We start from the raw sequence: 20,985 nt of genomic DNA on the forward strand, positions 1-20,985 counted from the left end.
CCGGAGCGCTCTTCACGATTCACCTCGCTTTTGTACGTCTCAATTACCTATAACAGGCTTCCGACCGCCAGTTATGGACGATGTTGACGTTCTCTTATCGTAAAGGCAAGGCGTGCAACGCTGGAATTTCGTTATCTTGTCCTTACTCGAGAGCGGCGCTTGCGGCCAGTGAACTGAATGCTAGACCCTCTAGCCTGAGCTCATCTTATCGGCAAGCTGCAGTTGTATTGGATGTCGAGTAAGACAGGCCATTAGGACACACGGGACTCGTGGATAGGGAACCGCACAGTATTGTTGGAACAGAGGAAACTCAACTGCTAAGCGCTAAATGATTAGCTTTTATACCCAAGCGGAAACGCATCCATGCAACAAGTCAATGATAGCTCTTATGAAAGCTTGGCCCCGTAAATTCTGCCCTTCACTTGCTTAGTGAATGGTGTTACAAAATAAATGCATTCGATACGCTGCATTACATGCTATACGGTGGTATGAGGAACATGGATTGCGAAGCGAATGCAGAGATTGTGAGAGCCGTGCAGAAGCTTAAGGGTGGGTTTCCCATTCTTCTGCACGCAGTACCGAGGCTGAAACAGATAAATATGTGCAGTACGCAAAACGTGTGAGGATACCAAGGGAGATTACATAGATATCGATGCATCTGTATCAACCAAGTTGGTTAGAAGATAGATCAAGCTCTGTCTGACGAGTGACTCACCGAACATGGACCAAGAAATTCAAAATAAGCCAACAAAACTAAAGATGCATACAATAAATGGGTACGTGGCTCCGAGAAGCCCGTGATACGCCAAGAAAACGCAATCCACGATGCCGTGTAAAACAAAAAAGGACCTGAAGCAGACGCACAAGCGCTCCGCAACAACAGTCCAGCCTACCTTTGAATCTAAGATGTGGGTCACTCGTCGGCGTCTTCTTCATCGTCGCTCAGCTCTAGCACCATACTCTCCTCCGGCAGAGACGGCCACCACCGCGACGATGGTAGCTTCTCCGCGGGCGTTGGCAACTGTACGCTCTCCGCATTTGTATCATCGATCATCCTGAAATACAAAGCCCCGCTTAGTCTGTAACTCAGCATTCCGGCACCCAGAAGCCCAACCGCTCACCGGCTGATGTTTCGCAACTCCTTCATGAGCGCCTCGCGCTCGGGTTTGGTCCGAACCGTGGCCAACTTTGCCATTAAAGCCTTGCTTTGAGCAATGTACTGTTCAAGCCGGCGCTGCTTCATCTCAAGCTGCTGCTTGATCGACAGCGCTGGCACAGTACGGACGGCCTCGATGCTCTCCTTGATGAAGGAAATGGCGAGATCTTCCATAGATATGCTTCTGTCAAAAGAGTGAAGTGAGAGCGGTCAAACATGCGACGTTTAAAAGAAATCTGGGCAAACATTGATGACAGGTTGTTGATAGGGGCTGTAGGCAAGCCATTGGCGGGCAAATTAGAAAGCGGAGGTGCTGGAGAAGGGCTTGACACATTGGAAGATGGGGCCTTGGTTTTGCGTGACGCAAGAACGCGCTGCCGTAGACTGAGCTCAAGCTGGCTGCTACTGTTTGTCGGGGGAACAACTTGCGATGGTTGAGCATTCGAAGAAGTTGGCGAAGACGGCACGGGAGCCTCTGGGTTCTCGGCTAACATCGCGTCTGCCGTGGTCGAAGGTCGTCTATCTGAAGGAATTGGGATGGAAACCGATGAAGGAGGGCGTGGCGGAAGTGGATGAATAGGACGGTCGTTTGACGATGCGGTGGGTATCGGATCATACCCTATAGCTGCACTGAGCTTGGGGTGCCCAGGTGTATACGACGTAGCCGAACCAGCGGTGTTCGCCAAACCTGCAAGAGATGAAACGTTGGACGCTTCAACGTCCATATGCGACATAGACGCAACGGCGGTGTCATCGAGTCCTATCCGAAGCACATCACCCATAGAAGGCTGAGCACTTGAGGAAAGTGTCGATGTGGAGGTTCCGCTTTGGCCATCAGTGGGGGAGAGATCCATATCTTCGGGAGATAATGCTCTCGGGTATGGGGTGTGACTGGAGTTTAGGGTGTTTGAAACGGCGGCGGCGGCCTGACTTTGCCCAACTGTAAGACTCGAGGCTATGTCGCTGTATCGCGAGTCTACATCATGAATGTCGTGAAGTTCGGGCAGCGGGACAGCGGGTTTAGTAGCCTCGGGACTGTTGCCTATGCCTTTCTGCCGAGCAACGAATTCTCTAAGTGACACGTTGCTGGCGCCATCCGCAGCCTCTTCTGTGACGTTTCTTCCACCATCGTGTTCATCGACCACTCCGCTCGCAGTGATTCGTGCACCAGCCGGATCAAACCAGAAGGCACTGATGTTTCCTTTTCCCTTTCCCGTCAGCCGCTTGCTGTAGTACGCCCCATGTGCCGCCGGCACGCTAACAAACTCAACGATAGCCTTGCCAGCGCTGAAATCCACCTCAACAAGCGTCGTTGGCTGATTGATGCTCGCACTAGCCCACGAATCTTTAACCCATCTGACAGTGCGATACTTCGGAGGGATCCGCTCGAGAACGAGCGTGCGCAGGGGATCAGGTATTCGTTCCAGGGGTTGTGTGAAAACACCTTGGCTCGCGGCACTGCGACTGGCGCCGATTTGTCGCCGATGGGACTGTCGTTGAGGAGCTACAGGAGACTTTGATTGCGCTGGCGACTGCTTCTTCTTCTCCCTCTTGGTATTGATGTTGGAGGTTTCGGAAGGCATGGGTTGCTCGAAAGGACCGCTGAAATTGTACAGAAAATCTGGCCATGGCATCACCGGAGGGAAGGGAAAGCCGTTCATATCGAATTCAGGAGTAACCAGCGGAGGAGACCCTCGAGGCCACATAGGGAAATCACCATTGAAGGCAGGCTCGAAGGGAGGAAATTCTTGGGGAAAGTTGAAGGGCAGTGCAAACATGTCATGGGACATGGGACCAAGGTCGTGTCCGAATGGAGGGAAAAAATCAGGTAATTCCTCCTGTTGGGAACCTAAAGCAGATACGGGTGTTTGTGGTTCATGGGGGGAGCTCGGAGAAGGGTCTTCGACAGGTGCCGCAGATAGGCCAACAGTATCAGGTTGTGAGACAGGGTTCGACTGAACGGTAACAGCAGAGGGTCGAGGTCGATCGGGATTTCTGGCAGCAGCCTGCTTGGGGTGATGGGGGGGACGTTGTGGAGCATTGTTCGGGGGACGATCAGGGAGTCCGGAAACGCTCCGAGGACGACTAGGCCCAGCGGCCGCGTTCTTGGGGTACTTTCTCGAAGGATTAGTAAGGGTATGTTGAAGTCGTGCCGCTCGGGGTAGCTGGGTCGAATCTGTTGCTATCGCCGGACGCTTGGACTTTTTTCGCTTCTTGGGAGGGGACTGCACCACAACTTCCTCTTCGACAACTTGCCCTTCTTCCAGTTCGTCATCTGGTTCTTCACATGGACGTTCGCCAAGGTACCCTATACCCACTTCTTCAACGTGCTTGCGTTTTGTCGAAGGGACCATCTCGGTACGTCCTAATGCATCATCCAGTCAGCACAAGGTCGACGCGTACTATAAGCTCACCATCGAGTACACGCCCAAGACCACGACCAGGGACATATCCCATCTTCAGAGCCATTCTATAGCCTCTTGTTTTTTTCAGATAGCTAGGGGGTCCCCGCGCGTTGTGAAACTGGAGAACCTCGGGTAGGCTATCGTCAGATGCTCCAGCAGGTAGGAGAAGTTGCGCTTCGACGATGGCCGCGTCTTCGTCGTCGGAAATAATGATAGGTGAGCTGCTAGAACCTAAACCACGTATTGGCATCGAGTCCGGGGGATAAAGGTAGGATAGAAGTTCAGCGCTGTCAGCAATGATGTAGGGGACTTGATGAATAGGGAGTCGCGGCGAGTAGGGGCTTTGGCTGTCAAACGTGCCCCTGTCGGACGCTCGGGAAAGTCCGCGTTCATGCGCACTACAACTTTCCATGGAATTACGCGGAGACCAATAGCTCAAGACATGTGGGGTGGAAATGCTATGATTATTCTAATGTCTACATCAACCATGCGAGAGCCACTGCAGTACAAAGGTTTGAAGGCAGGGTAACAAAGCAGAAGACTGGGGTATCGTCTGCTAGTGTTTAGCGTTCGCCTGGTCCCTCTGTATGAGTCCGACCCCAACAATGACACCGTCTGCAAGGATATCTGCGGCCTTGCTGCCTTCCTTGGCGTGATGCTCAGCCTGCTTGATAAACTCGGCCTTCACCGTCTTGGCCCGAGCAATCTAAAAACGGTCAGAGGTGAGAGAGACGAATGCTGATCGGCCAGAGCACGAACCTCTTTCGTGTGATGCAAGCATTCAAGGTAGTCGTCCGCTTGTAGACGACATTGACTAGGTGAGTCTGAGTTGGCATAGCACTGCAGAGGACACGTCACGTCAGAAGGACCATCGGAAGGTTGGAGAAACCAGTGCCTCACCTTCGAGAATTCCTGCCAATAGGTGAAGCATCGCGAACGACCTGACCACCGAATCCTTTGTCAATAAGCGAGAATACAAAAGGCTGGTTTCACGCGCCTGCCGTGTAGCTGAATCCTGACTGTTACGAGATGTCAGCTCGGACAAAGGATGAAAAGAATACAAGAGACTTACAGCCATTAGTTGTTGTTCGAGGCAGTCTTGTCCTTACTGCAGGCGTGGTAGCAGTCACGGGTGTTACGGACACAGACAGCCGACGGCCGTGACCGCGCAAAGACAAATGACACTGCCACCACATATCCTTCTCGTCGGTCGGAAGTCGGGACCGCACTTAGCCAGTGCCCAGCCTCTTCGCGAGCCCCCATACTCGATCATCGAATATCACTCTTCGTTTTCTAGAAAGAAAGGCTATACAATGGCAGATCAGGCGGAGCTTGTCTTTGTCAGAAACTACATAAAAGCCCTGGCGTCAACCCCAGTCAAGTATCCCAACGACTACCAACAACCCCCTCAGAACTCCCTCAAGAAGGTCCCTGTCTTGCAGGTCTCCATCCTCCTGTTCGTGCCACTTAAGACACATGCTCATCGCGATCTAGGTACCCCTCCCTCCTGTACCCGAGCGCAAGGCAGAGTCATCCACCCCTGCTGGTGAGTACATCATCAAGACGTAATGTGATAAGATCACCGAATGACACATAATACGCAGCGACTTCCCTTAACATCACAGTCAAATCCTTAAAACCCGCCGCGTCTTTTTCGCTTTCTGTCCAGTCTACGGACACGATATCCGATATCAAGACTCAGCTCGCTACCCAGCCCCGTGCACCACCCGCCGACGCACAGCGCCTCCTCCTCAAGGGCAAAGCTCTCGCAGACACCAAGCTCCTCAAGGAATACAGTATCAAGGACGGCGACACAGTCAACCTAATTCTCAAGCCAGGCTTTAGCTGGGATCCTTCTTCGTCGAACGCTAGCTCTCCTCCAACCCTTGCTCCTTCCGCTGCCATGCAAGCACCTTCCCAGAAGTTTCCTAGCGCCTCAACCGACGACATTCCGAAGCTTAGTACGGGCGGTCATAGACATGGGCGCACGCCTTCGATTGTCCTGTCTCCTTCGCCGTCGCAGGTGTCGCTAGACCCAGACGAGAAGATCGCGGATATCAACCTCACGCTAGATACATCATCCATACCAACTGCGTCGTCTTCACCAGGGACCAAGTCGACGTACCAAACCTCTCTTGCCGAACCTGGATTCTGGGATCGGCTATATTCTTTCCTCAGGTGTGTATCATGGTTCCTCCTAAGATTCGTGCATCTGACTGACTTTCCTCCTAATAGGACGGAGTTTACGAACGATGGCGATGCGCTCCTCGCATTCGAGGACTTCCTTCGTGCGGCCAAGGGCAACCTCACCGCTAATGAGATCGCCAAGATTCGCGACCATGTCGGCGTTGTTGGCATGTCAGGCACCTGAATGATTGGGTGGGCCCGAGTTTGGGTCCGGGATGCTAATTTCTTTCCAAGTAGGTTTTAGTGGGTGATTTGGTACTTATCCTCTGTAATATAGCGATCACAAACAACGTATAGATTAACACCGTTATGGTTTCTGTTTGACCCGAGCATTTCTCAGCATTGTCCTGCAAGACATCTCTTAAGATGACATCGCCCCTGCTCTCTCCAAACCCGTTTGTCCAATTGTTACGTGAGCTTTGCGCTTATGTAGGTCTCCAGTGCCATCAACGAACCTACGGATGGGGACGTTCTATGTCAATGTCGTCTTATCCATCGACTCGTGTCAGTAGCTGCTGCAGGGCTCACTGAGTATGCGCAACAGCATATCGAGCTAATCGGTATGTACGTGCAACTTCGATCAATGTGGCTACGCTCGTTCAACTGTTCGACATTAATGGAAGATATTCGGGTCTTCTGTCGTGACCTTGCTTGATGAACGGGCTTCAGCGTTTTTTTGGAGCGTTCATTCACGATGACAGCCCGAAACTTATTGGCTGCTACGTAAAGCAAAAATACGCATGGTAAACTGTCACGAGAAGATTACAGCGTAGGCAACGCCCCACCAGCAAGAATCGACATCGCGTTTGATGGAACATGTGGTACACATATAACTTCCTATGAGTGTTGGCGTTGGGATCTTATCTGCAACTGGCGGCCTTGCTCCTCGCGGTGGTAATTTGTCCAGACGACGCGTGTGATGCATACTTCAAATTTCTGGAGACAAAGTGGTTTTCCTGACAACTGACATTGCTACCGGGGTGGAGAGGAAGGGTGAATGGTACATGGTGCGGAGATACCCTGAGAGCTTAAAAAGGTGGAGCAGAACGTGAGCCTGGAAACGTTTCCCGTGGATGCCGGGACTTTAGAGTTGCTCGGGACCCCTCCATCCCTCCGCACGTAAGTACCTGATGTACCTGATGGGTCGTGTCGGTGACGAGATGGGAGAAGATAGGATAGGGGTACACGCGACAGCGACGAATGGAAAGCCGCCAACCCGCGCGATGTTGACGGGAGGAGACTTTCACTTGACTTTCTTGTTGCATCACGATGGCGCGCGTCGCGTCGCGGAGTAGCCTGGAGGAGAGAACGGGAGACAAAAATAGACCTTCCGGTTTAGTGATCGAAGTACGACATCGACCCGCATCCTCGGTCATTCCGCCCTCTGCCTCCGACGTGCTGCGCAGATTCATCATGTCAACGGAAACGCCGCTTACTTGCACAGGGAATAAAAACGAATTACATGCAGAGTGTACATAATCCCGCCCTATTCCGCCTCGTCTCGGTTCTTTATCGCTTCTGTCGCTTACTCTCTTGGCACTCCTCCAGATTTTAGTCGCTCTTTACCGTCTTTCTTTTTGAATAACTCACTCTTTTCCATGGCTGTAGGGCTCAGTACCTTCAGCCCACGCTTGATGAGCTACATCCTCATCGTGGGCATATTTTGTCTCATTGTGCTCACCACCCCTCTTGGCCCGCCCACCGCTCAGGCGCGCGTCAAGGACCCCCAACACGGTCTCTCGTATCGTGCTCAACTGGCCAGGCTACTCCCAAAAGACTTCCTCCTCCATTCACGCACCCTTCTCCCTCTTCAGTCTCCAACCGACACAGCCGCTATTTATGTTGTCTCACTCGCAAGAAGACAAGATAGGCGAAAGACCATGTCTGAGGTCGCCAATGCTCTTGACCTCGACTTCACCTTTGTGGACGCGACCGACTTTAACGATGCCGCACCAGGCGGAGGTGCAGAGATTGTGGACACGATCATGCAGCGTGTGGGCTGGCAGCGGTGGTTCAGGATAGATGAACGGGATTTGGACGAGCGCGAAACGCTGCCCAAGGATTACGACCAGGATTCAAGTCCTGAATTTGTTTATCACGCTTTCCCTTTCGAATGGAGTCAAGAGGTGAAGGACATGGAAGGGCTCGAAGAGGAAAATGAGGTCCCGCAGATGTATGCAGGCGCTGATTTCTGGGACGTATCCGTTCCTGGCTCAGCAGAGTGGGCGGCAGAGCACCCCATGCAGCCGCTCCCTACCTCTGGGCCTCTCTGGCGGACACAGGTCAACTCGGCGGGCCTCCTCAACCATGTTCGGAAAAGCGAGCCACTACGAAAAGCGGCGATAGCATGTTGGCATTCTCACGTCGTCGCGTTGCGAGACATGGTTCAAAAAGGTGAGCCCATTTTTCCAGGGGCGCATTTGATGTTTCATTCATCATCAACGTTCGCACAGGCCACGCTGCAGCCCTCATTCTCGAGGACGATATTGACATCGAGTTTGACATCGAGAAGATTCTTGCCCCTCAGTGGCCGCACCTCCCCGCCGACTGGGACATCGTCTACCTCGGCCATTGTCACTCCCAGGAATACCGCAATAACCCTCTCCAGTCTGCACCTCGTTTCCGAGTAACGCACCACACCCTGTGCACCCACGGTTACGCAGTCTCACGGAAAGGAGCGCGCAAAATTCTCAAACTCCTCCGTAGCGCCGACTACGCGTACTCCAAGCCGATCGACCACGGGCTGAAAGATCTCGTCCAGCAGCACTTACTCCAGAGCTACAGCGCATACCCACCACTCGTCGTTCAGCGCAAGGAGGATATCAGCGACATCATCGGCAACGCGACGTTCAACTGGTCCTGGAACGACGTCGAGGGCGAGTTGGTGGACTCGGCCGTCGCACGCATCCGAGCCCATGAGCAGAAGCAGAAAGTGCGGCCACCAATGAATAATTTGTGAGGTGCATATCTAGTATTGTGACTTTATGGTCTCCCGATTTCTGTTCATATCTCACCACATCTGTTACATACCCCCTAGATAGCCTGTACTTACCCATATATCTCGTAGACTACATTCTTTAGCGTACTCATTATTTACGAGGGCTCACGATCTATGCAATGTAAGCACTTTGTAGATTTTATCCCGCATGCTTTACTAGTACTGGCCGGTGAGCCAGGCTGCGCGTATTCCTACTTTAAGTACTTACATGCAGACGCGTCCCGACGCGCCGTTGCCCACAAGTACTGACGTCATGTCTGCGGCTTAGTTCATGCGTGGTAATCTTCTTGCATTTTTGGGATGCATTAGACAGAGGATGCGTCTTGGTCGGGCGCGAAGCATCACAAATGCTGACTTTTCGTCCACAATTCCAGGCAAAGTCTGGCGACGTTCCGACAACTCAACGGAAAGTCGAACGATGCTGACAACATGCTGACGCATCACACCATGACCAAGGAGCAGCGAGGAGCACAACTTGACGCCTAGGTACAAGGTGCCCTATATTCACCGGGCGGAAGGAGTGCTTTATAACGCGGTGTTGTGATTGCGCTATACTTTCCAGAGGCACCGTGTAGACTTTCCTCCCTATTATGGCCTCGCTCGTCTTCCGCTCAGTCAGCAGGCCACATGGACTAGCCAAACCCCTGACCAGTACTAGTATAAGAAGTATCGCATCCTCATCGCGATTCTGTCCAGCAATCCCAGGTCGGCCTATCAAACCACAAGCAACGCGGAACAAAATATTCAAGGCGAGCATGTCAGACCACACCAACTTCAGCGATATTGGAAAGATGGCGACCGAGAAGGATGGCTCGTTCAAGCGCGCCGACGCCGCGTTCCGGAACTGGATAGAGAAGGGAGGGAAGTTCGAGCCTAAGAAAGGTGCGTCTGTACCTTGCAGTCGGGTGTCCCTTGGTAGAGGCTGACAGGTTATTAGGTCGCTACCACCTCTACGTTTCTTACGCGTGCCGTACGTCCTCATCACTCTTACCTCGGACGCGCTCGTTCATATCGAGACCAAATAGCGTGGGCAACGCGTACCCTGATCACCCGTAAACTAAAGGGCCTTGAAGACTTCATCGGTATGTTTGCCTCGCTCATCCGCCAAGGACAAGCCATGACGTCATCGTATTCATCATATCTCTTGTAGGCGTGGATGTCGTCTCCCCCCACATGGGTTCTGACGGATGGCCGTTCGCAAACGCGGACGAATACCCAGGGGCGACGAAAGACAGCCTGCACGGGAATGAAGTAAGGCACGTCAAGGATCTATACTTCAAGGTGAAACCCAACTACGAAGGCCGGTGAGTGAAGCCTTTGATGTGGCCTCTCTATTAGCCCCTATCCTTGGCGCACATTAATGCTGCGATAACAGGTTCACAGTGCCGGTGTTGTGGGACAAGGAATTGCACACGATCGTGAGCAACGAAAGCTCAGAGATCATCCGAATGCTCAACTCGGAGTTCAACGAGCTGCTCCCGAAGGACAAGGCTGCCGTCGACCTGTACCCAGAGGCTCACCGCAAGGAGATCGACGAGATCAACAGCTGGGTGTACGATACTGTGAATAGTGAGTTTTCTTGTTCAACATTTGGCTTGCCACATGACAAATGTTGCAACAGATGGCGTGTACAAGTCTGGATTCGCAGCCACGCAGGAAGCATACGAGAAGGCTGTCCTACCGCTCTTTGAATCCCTTGACCGGCTAGAGAAGATGCTTGAGGGCAAGGACTATCTCGTCGGAAACCAGCTCAGCGAGGCGGATGTTAGGCTCTGGGTCACGATCGTAAGGCACCTTCTAGATTCTCTGTCGCCGATGCTGAAGGAACGTCTCGTAGATCCGATTCGACCCCGTGTACTTCGCGCACTTCAAGTGCAACATTCGGGATATCCGGCACGGCTACCCGAACCTGAACAGGTGGATGAAGAACCTGTACTACCATAACGCCGCCTTCAAGGACAGCACCAACTTCGACCACATCAAGACGCATTACTACTGGTCGCAGATCAAGGTGAACCCCACGCGTATTGTACCTGTCGGTCCGTCCGAGGACATCGAGCCCTTGTGAAATGGTATCATAGAGTACATGGTGGGAAGGCTTTTCCCGATCTACTGTATAATAGTATCGAATCGCAGGACGTGTCCGTAGTACATTAACATTCAATATTCAGTCCCAAAAATAGTTCATGAATAAACAAGGTCCAATTCCGCGTTTTCACTCCGAACTCGAAGGTTGGGTTAGGCAAGGCGTCCAGCATCATTAGAGGAGCATGACTGCCCCCAGAGAGGAACTCATCAAGAGAGTGGCAATGACAATAAAAGCAGACTCCATTCCCTGGGGAGAAGCCACACGTATGGCCGCGTTAGATATGCCCGTTGCGCTGCTAGTGCCAGTCGTAGATCCTGAGCGAGACTGGAGCAAACGTGAGCATACGGATCGGAGATCAATGGTGCTTGAAGAAGGATAAGAAAGAGATGGAAGCAAGACAGACGCAGAGGGACGGGGTGAAGGGGTAACAATGAACGGAGTCATAGAGGAGGAAGCAGAAAAAGTAGATTGTTGAGAAGAAGTTGCGGATATCGAGGGAGAGTAAGATTTTGAAGTAGAGATGGAATGCGTGAGTGGAAACGGAGTAGTTTCACACGTGGTCTCTGTCAAAGAGGTTGTGCGAACAGAAGAGGTGGAATTAGGATTTTGCCATGAAGCCAAAGAAAATGTGAATGTAGAAACAGAAGAAAAATGTGTAGGAATCAATGAGAGCAATGGGGAAGTCGGCAAAGATTGAGACGGAGTTCGCGGAGAAGGCAAGGAATATCGAGAAGGTGAGGAGAGACGTGAAGACGTCAATGAGAATTGTGAAGAAGTTGAAGATGGACAAGGAGAAGTCAATGAGAACGTTTGGTTTGGAGAAGTAGAAATGCCAGAACTCGGCGTACAAGACACCGACAACGTTTGGTTTGAGGAAATTTGAAAGCCAGAGCTCGACTCGAAAGACAAAGATGATAAAGTTAGAGGATTAGAAGGACTGATGCGACTGACAGTAGATGTAACACCGCTGCTGGTGGAGGAAGATGTAGGAGTGGATGACGTGGAGCCACCAGCAAGGACGCCTGCACCGTTGCTGATCGTACTGTAGGTCGTGCAACTAGACGAGGACGGGATCGGGTGTGCCGCTGGGGTCGATGGCTCCCCTTGGTAGAATGTTGAGGCACCGTAGACGCCCATGGGCTGAAACGCGCGAAATTATATGGTAGTCTTCTGCTGTCGTATCATAAACATACGCACCTCAGCGGAGTCACCCTGGCAGTACTCGAAGGTTCCGGAGTCGTAATTGGCGGGCATGTTCCACTCGCAGCCCATCTCGTCATAAATATGATTGCACATCGTTGGTGCGTCATCCGCCGGCTTACACGCACGGAAGCAGAACATATCGCTGCCCATAAAGTTCTACGTCAAGTGAATTAAGTTCGTTTTAGTCACAAGTACAAGCCAGTATGGTACTTACGGTCCATTCGTGAAGCTGCTCCATGTCACCGAAGGCGCTCGAGAACACCACACCACCGATCGGGTTACCCTCGCCAGTCGCACCGTGGGGATCAAGCTCTCCGCCGGCATCCCCAGCCGGAATGTTGATATTAGTTAAGTTGGCCGTCCCTTCGAGATGGTAGATAAGAAAAGGTGCCAATCTGTCAGCCACATACTACACCCCTAGTGGCTACTCGGATGAGCGTACCGGTGACTTGAACGTAATCTGGTGTTATCACAAAGTGTGCACCGGTGATAGTGCCGTCAGGTATGAGGCGCGTGCCGTAGCCATTCTGTGGTGAGCAACGTGCACGAGATCAGCACAACACGCACTCTACGGGCGAAAATAGTACACCACAGACCTTCATGCACCATGAAACTTCAATTTGCTGTACGGCGCGTCTTGGGGTCAGCATCATTGTGAACGACACCTTGCGAGGGCAACGTCTACCTCGGTGTTGCCTATGACTGAGTCCGGTCCCGGCTCAGGAGGAGCCCAGAGACAGAAGTCTTGTACATTATTGACTAAAAGCTGGTTTAACCGTGAATTCGGCGTTAAAGGTGCAGTGAAGCACTTACTAAAGGTGTTTTGGCATTCTGAAGTCTGGTTATACCCGCTGCCACACTGATTGTACCCCGTTTGCCCTTGCTCCGTCTGGTACGGGACGCTGGAAGGCAGATATGTTGCGCTATATGTTGGGCTTTGCCCTCGAACCGTGGAAGCCAACAGGTAGACTGCAGCCGCAGAGAGGAGGAACAGCATCCCGGGTAGAATCTGACTATGGGGTGGAGAAGTGCTATATGGCGCAGACTACAGCATTTATAGCACGCCCTGAAGCCCTTGACCAGCCTGTCACGCCCATGGATAACGCACAGGGTCAGAAAACGTGTATATCATGTCAAGGTCACTGAACGCCGAAAGGTCACTTGAGCCGCATGTTTCGGGAGCGCTCGAGGCAGATAAGCCCGATGCAGCCAGGCACAGTAAAGAATCAACGAGAGGTAGACAGTAGACCAGTGTCTGCTCGGGGTCAGCTGAGTCGCCAAGCTTGATCTCAAAACTCCATCCGCGTCGCGAAGGGAGAAACAACCCACAAAGTCGCACAAGTTCGTTGGTGCATGGCAGAGGAACCGCATCCGAGCAGTATGTGCATGTCACTTGCCACTCGTTCCGCACAGCCCGAGCGGAACTTGCCAGCTACGACGGCCTCTGCTCGCCGTTGGCTTGCAGCGATGAAGATCATATGAGGAGATAAAGATGCCTGTTGCCTGATAGCAAATGTGGCGGGGAAAAGCTAATAGTGAATGTCGAACGTTGCCTTTTAATGACTTGAGATTCAATTGAGATTGGTCGTGCTTGGCTGCGATTGCGCAAAGGCGTGGTAGTAAGCGCCCGATCGGAGGACTCTCTTTGACGCGCCTCCCATGCTATCACCCCGAGCTCAAACTTACGCCGAACCACACGTGCAATCCTTATGCCTTTTCACTGCAGCAGCATCCAGAATCTCAAAGTGCGTGTCCAACAGGCAAATGGTTGGTCCGAGAGGTGAAGGAAGATGAAAAATCCGCATGTCGTTGATGTCAAAGTCAGCCGCGATAACAATACCCAGCTGGCCCATTAAGACGTGTCCGGTTCTACCTCGTCCCGCGCGTTCCACGATGATTCTTGTTTTGGTCTCTAGATGTATGCTTTCTTGTCGTCTTCAGAAGCACGAGGTGAACTCGAAACGTTCACAAACTTAGCTCGGTACAACAATGTTGCTCAGGTGAGTCAGCCGTCGGAGGCTGCCCGAGGGCGGCGGCTGGTGCTAGATGTCATGGAGGTTTATTATGATCGAGTGCAAACAAGGCGACTGGTGAGCCATCACTAATCATTGTCGAATTCCTGTCTTGCGTGTTCCAGAGCGGAAGCTAGCCGCAACAAATAGCATAAAGTCTGACATTATGAAGGCTTTGCGTAATGCCGGTCATCAACGAGAAACGTCATCATCGCGCCAGTAGGCATCAGCTTTGTTCCGACGTCGTACTTAGTCTACGTCGCTGTTTTCAAGAATAGACAGCGATCATCAATGGACCAACATCCATTCAGATGAACGACGAGTTACATTGTTATTGATGTAACCCCATTTTCTCCGCAGTCAAGCTAGCCCGGGACTTTGTTCCTGCTACGTTTTTGGTGCCTTTGTCTCGTTTCTATTACTGACCGTCAAGTTGCTAGCGCACCTCAGGCTTATCTGTCATGACTGGGATTCGCGCTCGGCGATCTACTCGTAGTCTACTATGCAACATCGTCGCAGTGTGTGTGATTGCTTTAATTGCTCAGAAATGATCGCAATCATGCAAAAACACATATCTCAGCACGTACACTGAAACGCAAGAAGACTTTGGGACACCTGAATGAGGCACAAAAGGCCCCCAGCTGCCCCTTGGGTTTGATCTTCTCCTCTTCGCCATAGGGCTACTGGACGTTAAAATCGTCTAATAATAATATTCTCTTCATCTATCACCCATACTTCCGCGCTACCCACGGTGGTCGCATAGCGGTGCGAGGGATCTACAAGCATGCAAGCCTAACGTTCGGCTCCCCCTTGCTGATATCGGGACCAGATGACTACCCATCATGTACCCCTCCACTCATGGACCGGCGGTTTCCCTAAGAATCCCCTTCACTTTAAGGTCCTGTGGTGACAGTGGGTCAACCAAAATCCGTATAGCCGATTAGCTGAGGATTTAAAGCATGCCTCCTCGACGAGGCGCAAGCAGCAACACCAACTCCCCTATCCTCTGACTTTTGTGCTAGCATGGACGTGCAACAGCTCATCCAACACCTCCCTCAAAATGTCGACTTAACGTCGGCCGCCGCAGCCTCGTTTGCTGCCTTCCTTGCTGTACACCTTGGCCCCTACGCTTGGGACCGCTACCACTTGAAGTCGATCCCTGGACCATTCTGGGCCAAGTTCTCGGATGCGTGGCTCGCTTGGGTCGCGGCAAATGGCCACAGGTCCGAAGAAGTGCATAAGCTGCACGAGAAGCTCGGTATGTTTTCTCCTTCGACAATTCAGCCCATCAGTCGTTAAACCTCGCCGGCGTCGCATAGGTCCCGTCGTACGCATTGCCCCCAACCACATTTCCATCGCCGACCCCGATGCACTGCAAATAATCTACGCACACGGCAGTAACACTCTCAAAAAGTCGAACTTTTATGACGCATTTGTCTCGATCCGACGCGCCATCTTCAACACTCGTGAGAAAGCTGACCATGCGCGCAAGCGCAAAATCGTCGCTAACACGTTCTCGCAAAAGAACGTTATCGAGTTTGAGCCCCGCGTCCGTATATACGTCGGTCAGATCATCGACCAGTGGGACCGCCTCAGCAAACTTGCCGCTGCAGATGGCTCAGGTGACGAGGGCGAGAGCGGATGGTACGGCAAAGATGAGAGATTGTGGCTCGATGTCTTGCCATGTAAGAAGGTTCACTTCGTTTGTGACCGTCCAGAAAACTAATCGGGGTTTCCAAGGGATGAATTACCTTGCCTTTGACATTATTGGTAGGTTTTTTTAAGATCATTAAACTCTAAACATTTCCTGACGTAGGTGGCGACAGGTGACCTCGCATTTGGTCAGCCCTTCGGCATGATCTTGAAGGCCAAAGATTCGGCCCCTGTGGCTGTTTCGCAGGACGCCGCAATGGACAGCTATGGCAAAGAGTGCAAAGTCATCGAGGTCCCCGCTGTCAAGATTCTCAATGATCGTGGAGATTACAACGCCACTTTGGGCACTATGCCTCCTTGGGTCAGGCCTTATGTCCGTAAGCTCCCTTGGTTCAGCCAGGGTAGCGAAGCTGCAGCGAGCGTCGCCGGCATGGCCGTCGCTGCTGTGTCCAGGCGCCTTACCACTCCGACAGACCGCGTTGACATTCTCAGCAAGCTGCAACAGGGCAAGGATGAGAATGGTGAAATCATGGGCCCTGAGGAGCTGACGGCCGAGGCCCTCACCCACTTGGTTGCGGGGTCAGACACCACCGCAAAGTATGTTCCCCACCTCTACACTTGACGTGAGGTACAGAAATAGCTGACGCGTTTAACTTTGTTCTCCAGCTCGTCATGCGCCATCATCTACTACCTTGCCGCGTACCCACATGTCCAAGAGAAGCTTCAGAAAGAGTTGGATGAGGCGCTGGGGTCAGAAGACGAACCTGTGACGACGTACGAGCAGGTCAAGCGTCTTACCTATCTGGAGGTGGTCATTCTCGAGGTCCTCCGCCTGCATTCCACGATCGGACTTGGCCTCCCACGCATGGCTCCTGAGGGTGGCCTCACCGTCCACGGCACTTACTTCCCCGAAGGCACCATCCTCAGCGTCCCTACCTACACCCTTCATCGCGACAAGCGTGTGTGGGGCGACGACCCCGAGATCTTCCGCCCCGAGCGCTGGTTCGAAGAGAACAGCGCGAAGATGCACAAGGCTTTTAACACCTTCTCGTTCGGCCCGAGGTATGCAGCTTCCTTTTAATCTTATTGTGGCACACGAAGCTCACGTGTCGTTCCCATTCCTAGGGCGTGCGTCGGACGGAATCTCGCAAACCTTGAGCTGCTGATCATCGTGTCGTCGCTTCTTCGGAGGTATGACTTCGTTCTCAAGAACCCTGGAGATGCGGTAAGTTGCTATTCCTGTTTTGTTTTCTCCAGACAGGAGCTAATTTCTTTGTATAGCTGGGCACGTGCGAAGGTTTCTTGAGAAAGCCTACCGACTGCTGGGTAGGACTTCGTCGCCGCGCTCTGTAAGATCTATGCCGTTATTTAGTCTCCCTTCCGTACATAAATCACACTTGGTCGTCGCTGGACGACATGGATAATTCTACACGCTGTGGCATACTTACTTGCTCTCCCTTTTGTCGCTGTATGTTTTTTATATGCCATAATCATAGCTCTCATTTTCTGCTTTAAATTTGTCTCTGTGGGACGCAATGAGCCAGTAGAATGGACATGATTGAAGTTGCTGCGAAATATCTTGGCGCATCTCACACTGACAATGTCGGAGCCCCACGCCGCATGCATGCGTCTACCTCCTATCGGCATTTACCGGCCATTAATCGGCTGTAGGGCATGCACTTGTAGCAAGCGCGCCCATCACTTCGTCCACACGTCCACCATTCTAGCCGCTGGCATTGTATTTTGTTTCCACCACGTACTAGCACAGTTCCCGCGGAAAGCTTTTCAGGACATGGGATCTATGTCGACCATCCGAAACACCCCTGGGTTCTGGGTGTGGAATGGTCTCCTCTATTTATAATTCCGAAGCCCCTTTGCACACATAAGGTCGTGCTTGTAGGGTTTTAGCACGCCGATATAACTGCTCGCCCCACGTCTCATGCGGCTCTCCTTCCTGCAGCGCCAAGGAGCGCTGCCCACAATGTGAAGGCAAACCTCACCACCACCATGCTGTACACGACACCGACAGTGCCGCCCGGCATGCACATCGCCCTGCCCTCCTACACCTCGACATATAACCCTCCACCGACCCCGACTTACACTGGAACAGGAAGTGGTGGGGATGATGACGACAATAGCGGAAGTGGTGGCAGCGTCTTCTCCATGAACGGTTCTCCACCCCTCATAGTTGCGTTTCTCGCAATTGGGCTCTTCACTGTCTCGATGTCGGCTATATTCGCTTGGCGTCGCATGCGTCAAGGTCGATCTCGGGCCGCGAACGGCGCCATGACAACAGCGCCTCGACCTCCGAAGAAACAAGTGAACCTCGCGGACAAGCCGGTTCTAAGAGAAGTGTATACGACGACGGTGGAGGGATCGCTGCTGGGGGACCTGCAATGGGACCATTTGATGGTAAGTGCTTGGGCGCCTATCGGCATCACTCCTCGGCTCCGGCCTCATACGACCTTTACAGCCGTTTGCGGCTTCACTATATTACTCCGTTCCTCCGCCATTACCGCCAGCTTCCGGAAACGATCCCGCCGTCTCGCAAGAGACACCCTTTTGGAGTCGGCTTGCTCGCTTCATCAAGGGCTACGTTGGACTTTCTCGGCCCCCTCCACCAGAGACTCTAGCCGATTCAGATTCCTCAGATGAGAAGGAGAAACCCTCGATAGAAGCCCTCTATGAAGTGGCCGAGGGCACTCGGGTGGACATTGCTGTAACGATCGCCATGCCTTCCCCTTATACACGGCACAGAAAAGACCCACATGCACGGACACCTTATCGCAGTAGTGCAGCAGATGGCGAGGATGAGACCATACCTGATTTTTGCATAGGGACTTTAGGCGTTCCGTTGTACGAAGGTAGTTAGATGCATTCTGCATAGTGTTAGTTGACGCTGCCATTTTTGTAGACTGTATTCATCGCACTCAAATCGCAAGTGTATCTTTAGAAGCGGTCAATCGGTTTTGTTGGCCACTGCAGACACTGCAAACCAACTGACAAGCGCGATTGCACTACGGTTTTCTTTATTGTGTTCAAGAAGCCCCCGTGGTCATTTGAGAATACTCTCGAATCCTGTCAGCGTCAACTTCATCGGACCCAAGGTCCGATTTGCCGTCTTAGGAGGGTGATCCGCACCATCATTATCTGATAGAGGGCAGTGCTTATAATCGAGATCAATAGAACACTTATCGTATCTTCCGTCCAGCTGCGCGCCTGGAATTAATATGCTCGAAATAGCTTTAGCAATCGAATGTATGGTTTCATACATGCTACATGGTGCATGGTGGCTCAAGTTAACCCAGGATTCGCTGATAAGGCAGCATCAAACGCGCCAGCGGCTATAACGCACTGCGGCGACTCAGCATAGCCTCTGAGAAGAGTTTGATATACTCGGACACTACTGAAGTAGCCTCAGGCTTTTTATAGCATGGATGCTTCATCTTACCATCGACAACCACTGCCGTTGACAGGCACAGCTACTGTAAGTGGCCCAGAACTCCGGTTCTCAAGGACGTATATTTACATAAGGGGGGCTCGGTGGGCCTGCAAACAAGGTTGCCTCCTGCTCCCTTCTCTGATGCGCAATGGCGCCTAATGAAGCCCAAACAGCAGCTACTCAGATCGATAATTATTTGGACGGTGCGTCTCTGGCTTGCGTGGTCTTGACGCCAAGTTACTAGTAACACGTCAAGACTCGGACTCTAACTTGATTTTTTTTAATTGCAGTCGCGATGTTTACCCTGGTCTTTCACGATTATCGTAAGTACTTCTGAACACTTTTACCGAGGACAAGATCTCGTAAAACTGTAATTTCCTTCTGCGCAGTCATCAACTTTTCCGATGAGGTTAGCTGGGCGCTTGATTATGCTGACCTAGGTCTCTTTAACTAAAACATCACCTTTCGTGGCGCTGGCTCAGCTAAATCTGATCTGGGTGCGTGTCAAAATCCGGCCTTTTCTGATGCACGGTGATTAAAAAGCATATAGTCAAGAAGTATCCCAAAGCTCTCAATCGGGCTCTTTGCTTGGGTAAGGCATATGTTAGGCATATGATGTCCATTCGTCCCATGGGAGGATTCACGCAAATATTAATTCGCATTGGCCCTCCAAAGCTACGTTACGGAGGCTTGTTGTACGCATTGTAAGCTCCTCTTAACAAGGAATCAAAGCTAATGTTGCTGACGGACTACAAGATTTGCGGCCTGTGAGCTCTGCTCCAATCATGCCTCAGCATATAAAAATCCTGATAGTTTACTCGGAATACAGTACCGCATGCAGGAGTAGCATCGCATCAAGTAAATTTAGACCTTTTCGTCCTCTACGAAATACACTGATGAGCTTTCCCAGTTGTGAGCGTAGCTGATGCTGATTTGGACATTGAAGTGCTCAGCATCGTCATCTTCCACAGCTGTAGGGTTTTCATCTCACGTTTGACCTCAACTGACTGAAACGCTATACTTACTTCGCTAGGCCTCGTCGACATTATTCTCGAGTACATGATACTTGACTTCTGTCTGTTTCTTTCTTTGGAATGTCAGTACCCATTTCTGTCATCAATGTGGCAGCGTACTGTATTGAGATCTGACTTCTTTAGGGATGATGACAGCGAGGGTCTGTGCTATGTACGGGCACTCCAAGAAGGCGCAACACTTTCTTCTCTTTTGCCTCCTCTTGGAACAAGTGATGTGTGCAGTACCGACCATAACATTCATGCGAGGCGTGAGTTTCGATGGTGCGCAATTCACTCGGATTGAAAGCACAATAAATTTCATTGTCATGGGCAACACTGGCAGCTGTACAAGGATTAGTGCCCGGCAGGAGCACCTGCGTTTTTGAACCCACCATGCTCGACATTGCGCAGGCTGACGCGGCCAATGTCGCCTGCATGCTCTATCAATTCTTCCTCTTCTTAATGGTTGCCTTTTCACTTAAGAGACATATCAAAGAACAAGCCGGTATGAAGGTATGGTCTACAAAAGAGTTCTACACGCTCCTTGTCCAAGAACATGTTCTCTACTTTATTTTGTGAGTAATATAATGCGTAGGTACACGGTATCTAATCAAAAAAAAAAACAATATTGGAAGCATGCTGGTGGCGGAGTTATTTGGGATAGTCTCGTTTGAGGAACCTTCGATATCCTCGGCCACCCAGGCAAGCAAGATTCCCGGCTTCGTTTCTCTGACTGTATTGACGATCTAATCAGGAATATGTGGCGCGCAACGCTGCACTTGCTACTGTGACAAAATTAACGACCACTTTCTCATCGTGCATTGTCG

General features: G+C 51.7%; 9 protein-coding genes across 9 annotated transcripts; 6 read left to right on the forward strand and 3 right to left on the reverse strand.

Moving 5' to 3' along the window:
* Positions 1-445: 445 nt before the first annotated feature.
* Positions 446-3,834, reverse strand: CONPUDRAFT_167440 (uncharacterized protein). Its single transcript, XM_007773275.1, has 5 exons — positions 3,571-3,834; positions 1,403-3,521; positions 1,122-1,340; positions 716-1,055; positions 446-658 (listed from the first exon to the last, which is right to left on the reverse strand). Exons 1-4 carry the CDS (start codon positions 3,809-3,811, stop codon positions 914-916), a joined length of 2,721 nt encoding a protein of 906 aa, XP_007771465.1. The 5' UTR covers positions 3,812-3,834; the 3' UTR covers positions 446-658; positions 716-913.
* A 121-nt stretch (positions 3,835-3,955) lies between these two features.
* On the reverse strand, positions 3,956-4,685 carry CONPUDRAFT_128055 (uncharacterized protein). Its single transcript, XM_007773276.1, has 5 exons — positions 4,634-4,685; positions 4,559-4,580; positions 4,462-4,502; positions 4,321-4,401; positions 3,956-4,267 (listed from the first exon to the last, which is right to left on the reverse strand). Exons 1-5 carry the CDS (start codon positions 4,637-4,639, stop codon positions 4,118-4,120), a joined length of 300 nt encoding a protein of 99 aa, XP_007771466.1. The 5' UTR covers positions 4,640-4,685; the 3' UTR covers positions 3,956-4,117.
* A 189-nt stretch (positions 4,686-4,874) lies between these two features.
* On the forward strand, positions 4,875-6,074 carry CONPUDRAFT_138712 (uncharacterized protein; the record flags this gene model as incomplete). The annotated part of the gene is made up of 4 exons (XM_007773277.1): positions 4,875-5,003; positions 5,056-5,107; positions 5,166-5,739; positions 5,797-6,074. 4 exons carry the CDS (start codon positions 4,875-4,877, stop codon positions 5,930-5,932), a joined length of 891 nt encoding a protein of 296 aa, XP_007771467.1. The 3' UTR covers positions 5,933-6,074.
* Positions 6,075-7,327: 1,253 nt separating this feature from the next.
* On the forward strand, positions 7,328-8,752 carry CONPUDRAFT_83842 (uncharacterized protein). The gene is made up of 2 exons (XM_007773278.1): positions 7,328-8,142; positions 8,202-8,752. The coding sequence occupies exons 1-2, from the start codon at positions 7,383-7,385 to the stop codon at positions 8,705-8,707; spliced, it is 1,266 nt and encodes a 421-aa protein (XP_007771468.1). The 5' UTR covers positions 7,328-7,382; the 3' UTR covers positions 8,708-8,752.
* A 785-nt stretch (positions 8,753-9,537) lies between these two features.
* Positions 9,538-10,814, forward strand: CONPUDRAFT_60697 (uncharacterized protein; the record flags this gene model as incomplete). Its single annotated transcript, XM_007772929.1, has 7 exons — positions 9,538-9,628; positions 9,684-9,716; positions 9,772-9,828; positions 9,897-10,050; positions 10,122-10,315; positions 10,368-10,531; positions 10,584-10,814. The coding sequence occupies 7 exons, from the start codon at positions 9,538-9,540 to the stop codon at positions 10,812-10,814; spliced, it is 924 nt and encodes a 307-aa protein (XP_007771119.1).
* A 192-nt stretch (positions 10,815-11,006) lies between these two features.
* Positions 11,007-13,035, reverse strand: CONPUDRAFT_91862 (uncharacterized protein; the record flags this gene model as incomplete). The annotated part of the gene is made up of 8 exons (XM_007773279.1): positions 11,007-11,159; positions 11,787-11,975; positions 12,033-12,194; positions 12,253-12,401; positions 12,481-12,565; positions 12,635-12,661; positions 12,724-12,797; positions 12,852-13,035. The coding sequence occupies 8 exons, from the start codon at positions 13,033-13,035 to the stop codon at positions 11,007-11,009; spliced, it is 1,023 nt and encodes a 340-aa protein (XP_007771469.1).
* A 2,019-nt stretch (positions 13,036-15,054) lies between these two features.
* Positions 15,055-17,225, forward strand: CONPUDRAFT_83844 (cytochrome P450 monooxygenase pc-bph). The gene is made up of 7 exons (XM_007773280.1): positions 15,055-15,308; positions 15,370-15,735; positions 15,791-15,820; positions 15,877-16,300; positions 16,370-16,765; positions 16,829-16,928; positions 16,985-17,225. Exons 1-7 carry the CDS (start codon positions 15,074-15,076, stop codon positions 17,054-17,056), a joined length of 1,623 nt encoding a protein of 540 aa, XP_007771470.1. The 5' UTR covers positions 15,055-15,073; the 3' UTR covers positions 17,057-17,225.
* Positions 17,226-17,407: 182 nt separating this feature from the next.
* CONPUDRAFT_138716 (uncharacterized protein) lies at positions 17,408-18,631 on the forward strand. The gene is made up of 2 exons (XM_007773281.1): positions 17,408-18,115; positions 18,177-18,631. The coding sequence occupies exons 1-2, from the start codon at positions 17,711-17,713 to the stop codon at positions 18,573-18,575; spliced, it is 804 nt and encodes a 267-aa protein (XP_007771471.1). The 5' UTR covers positions 17,408-17,710; the 3' UTR covers positions 18,576-18,631.
* Positions 18,632-19,293: 662 nt separating this feature from the next.
* CONPUDRAFT_145670 (uncharacterized protein) lies at positions 19,294-20,861 on the forward strand (the record flags this gene model as incomplete). The annotated part of the gene is made up of 11 exons (XM_007773282.1): positions 19,294-19,348; positions 19,436-19,468; positions 19,535-19,554; positions 19,586-19,642; positions 19,689-19,849; positions 19,902-19,912; positions 19,975-20,003; positions 20,175-20,241; positions 20,303-20,440; positions 20,502-20,733; positions 20,788-20,861. Coding segments are annotated over 11 exons (876 nt in total), but the record flags the coding sequence as incomplete, so codon positions are not given.
* Positions 20,862-20,985: the final 124 nt, after the last annotated feature.

Source organism: Coniophora puteana (assembly GCF_000271625.1).
Source record: "Coniophora puteana RWD-64-598 SS2 unplaced genomic scaffold CONPUscaffold_10, whole genome shotgun sequence".
Lineage (NCBI taxonomy): Eukaryota > Fungi > Basidiomycota > Agaricomycetes > Boletales > Coniophoraceae > Coniophora > Coniophora puteana.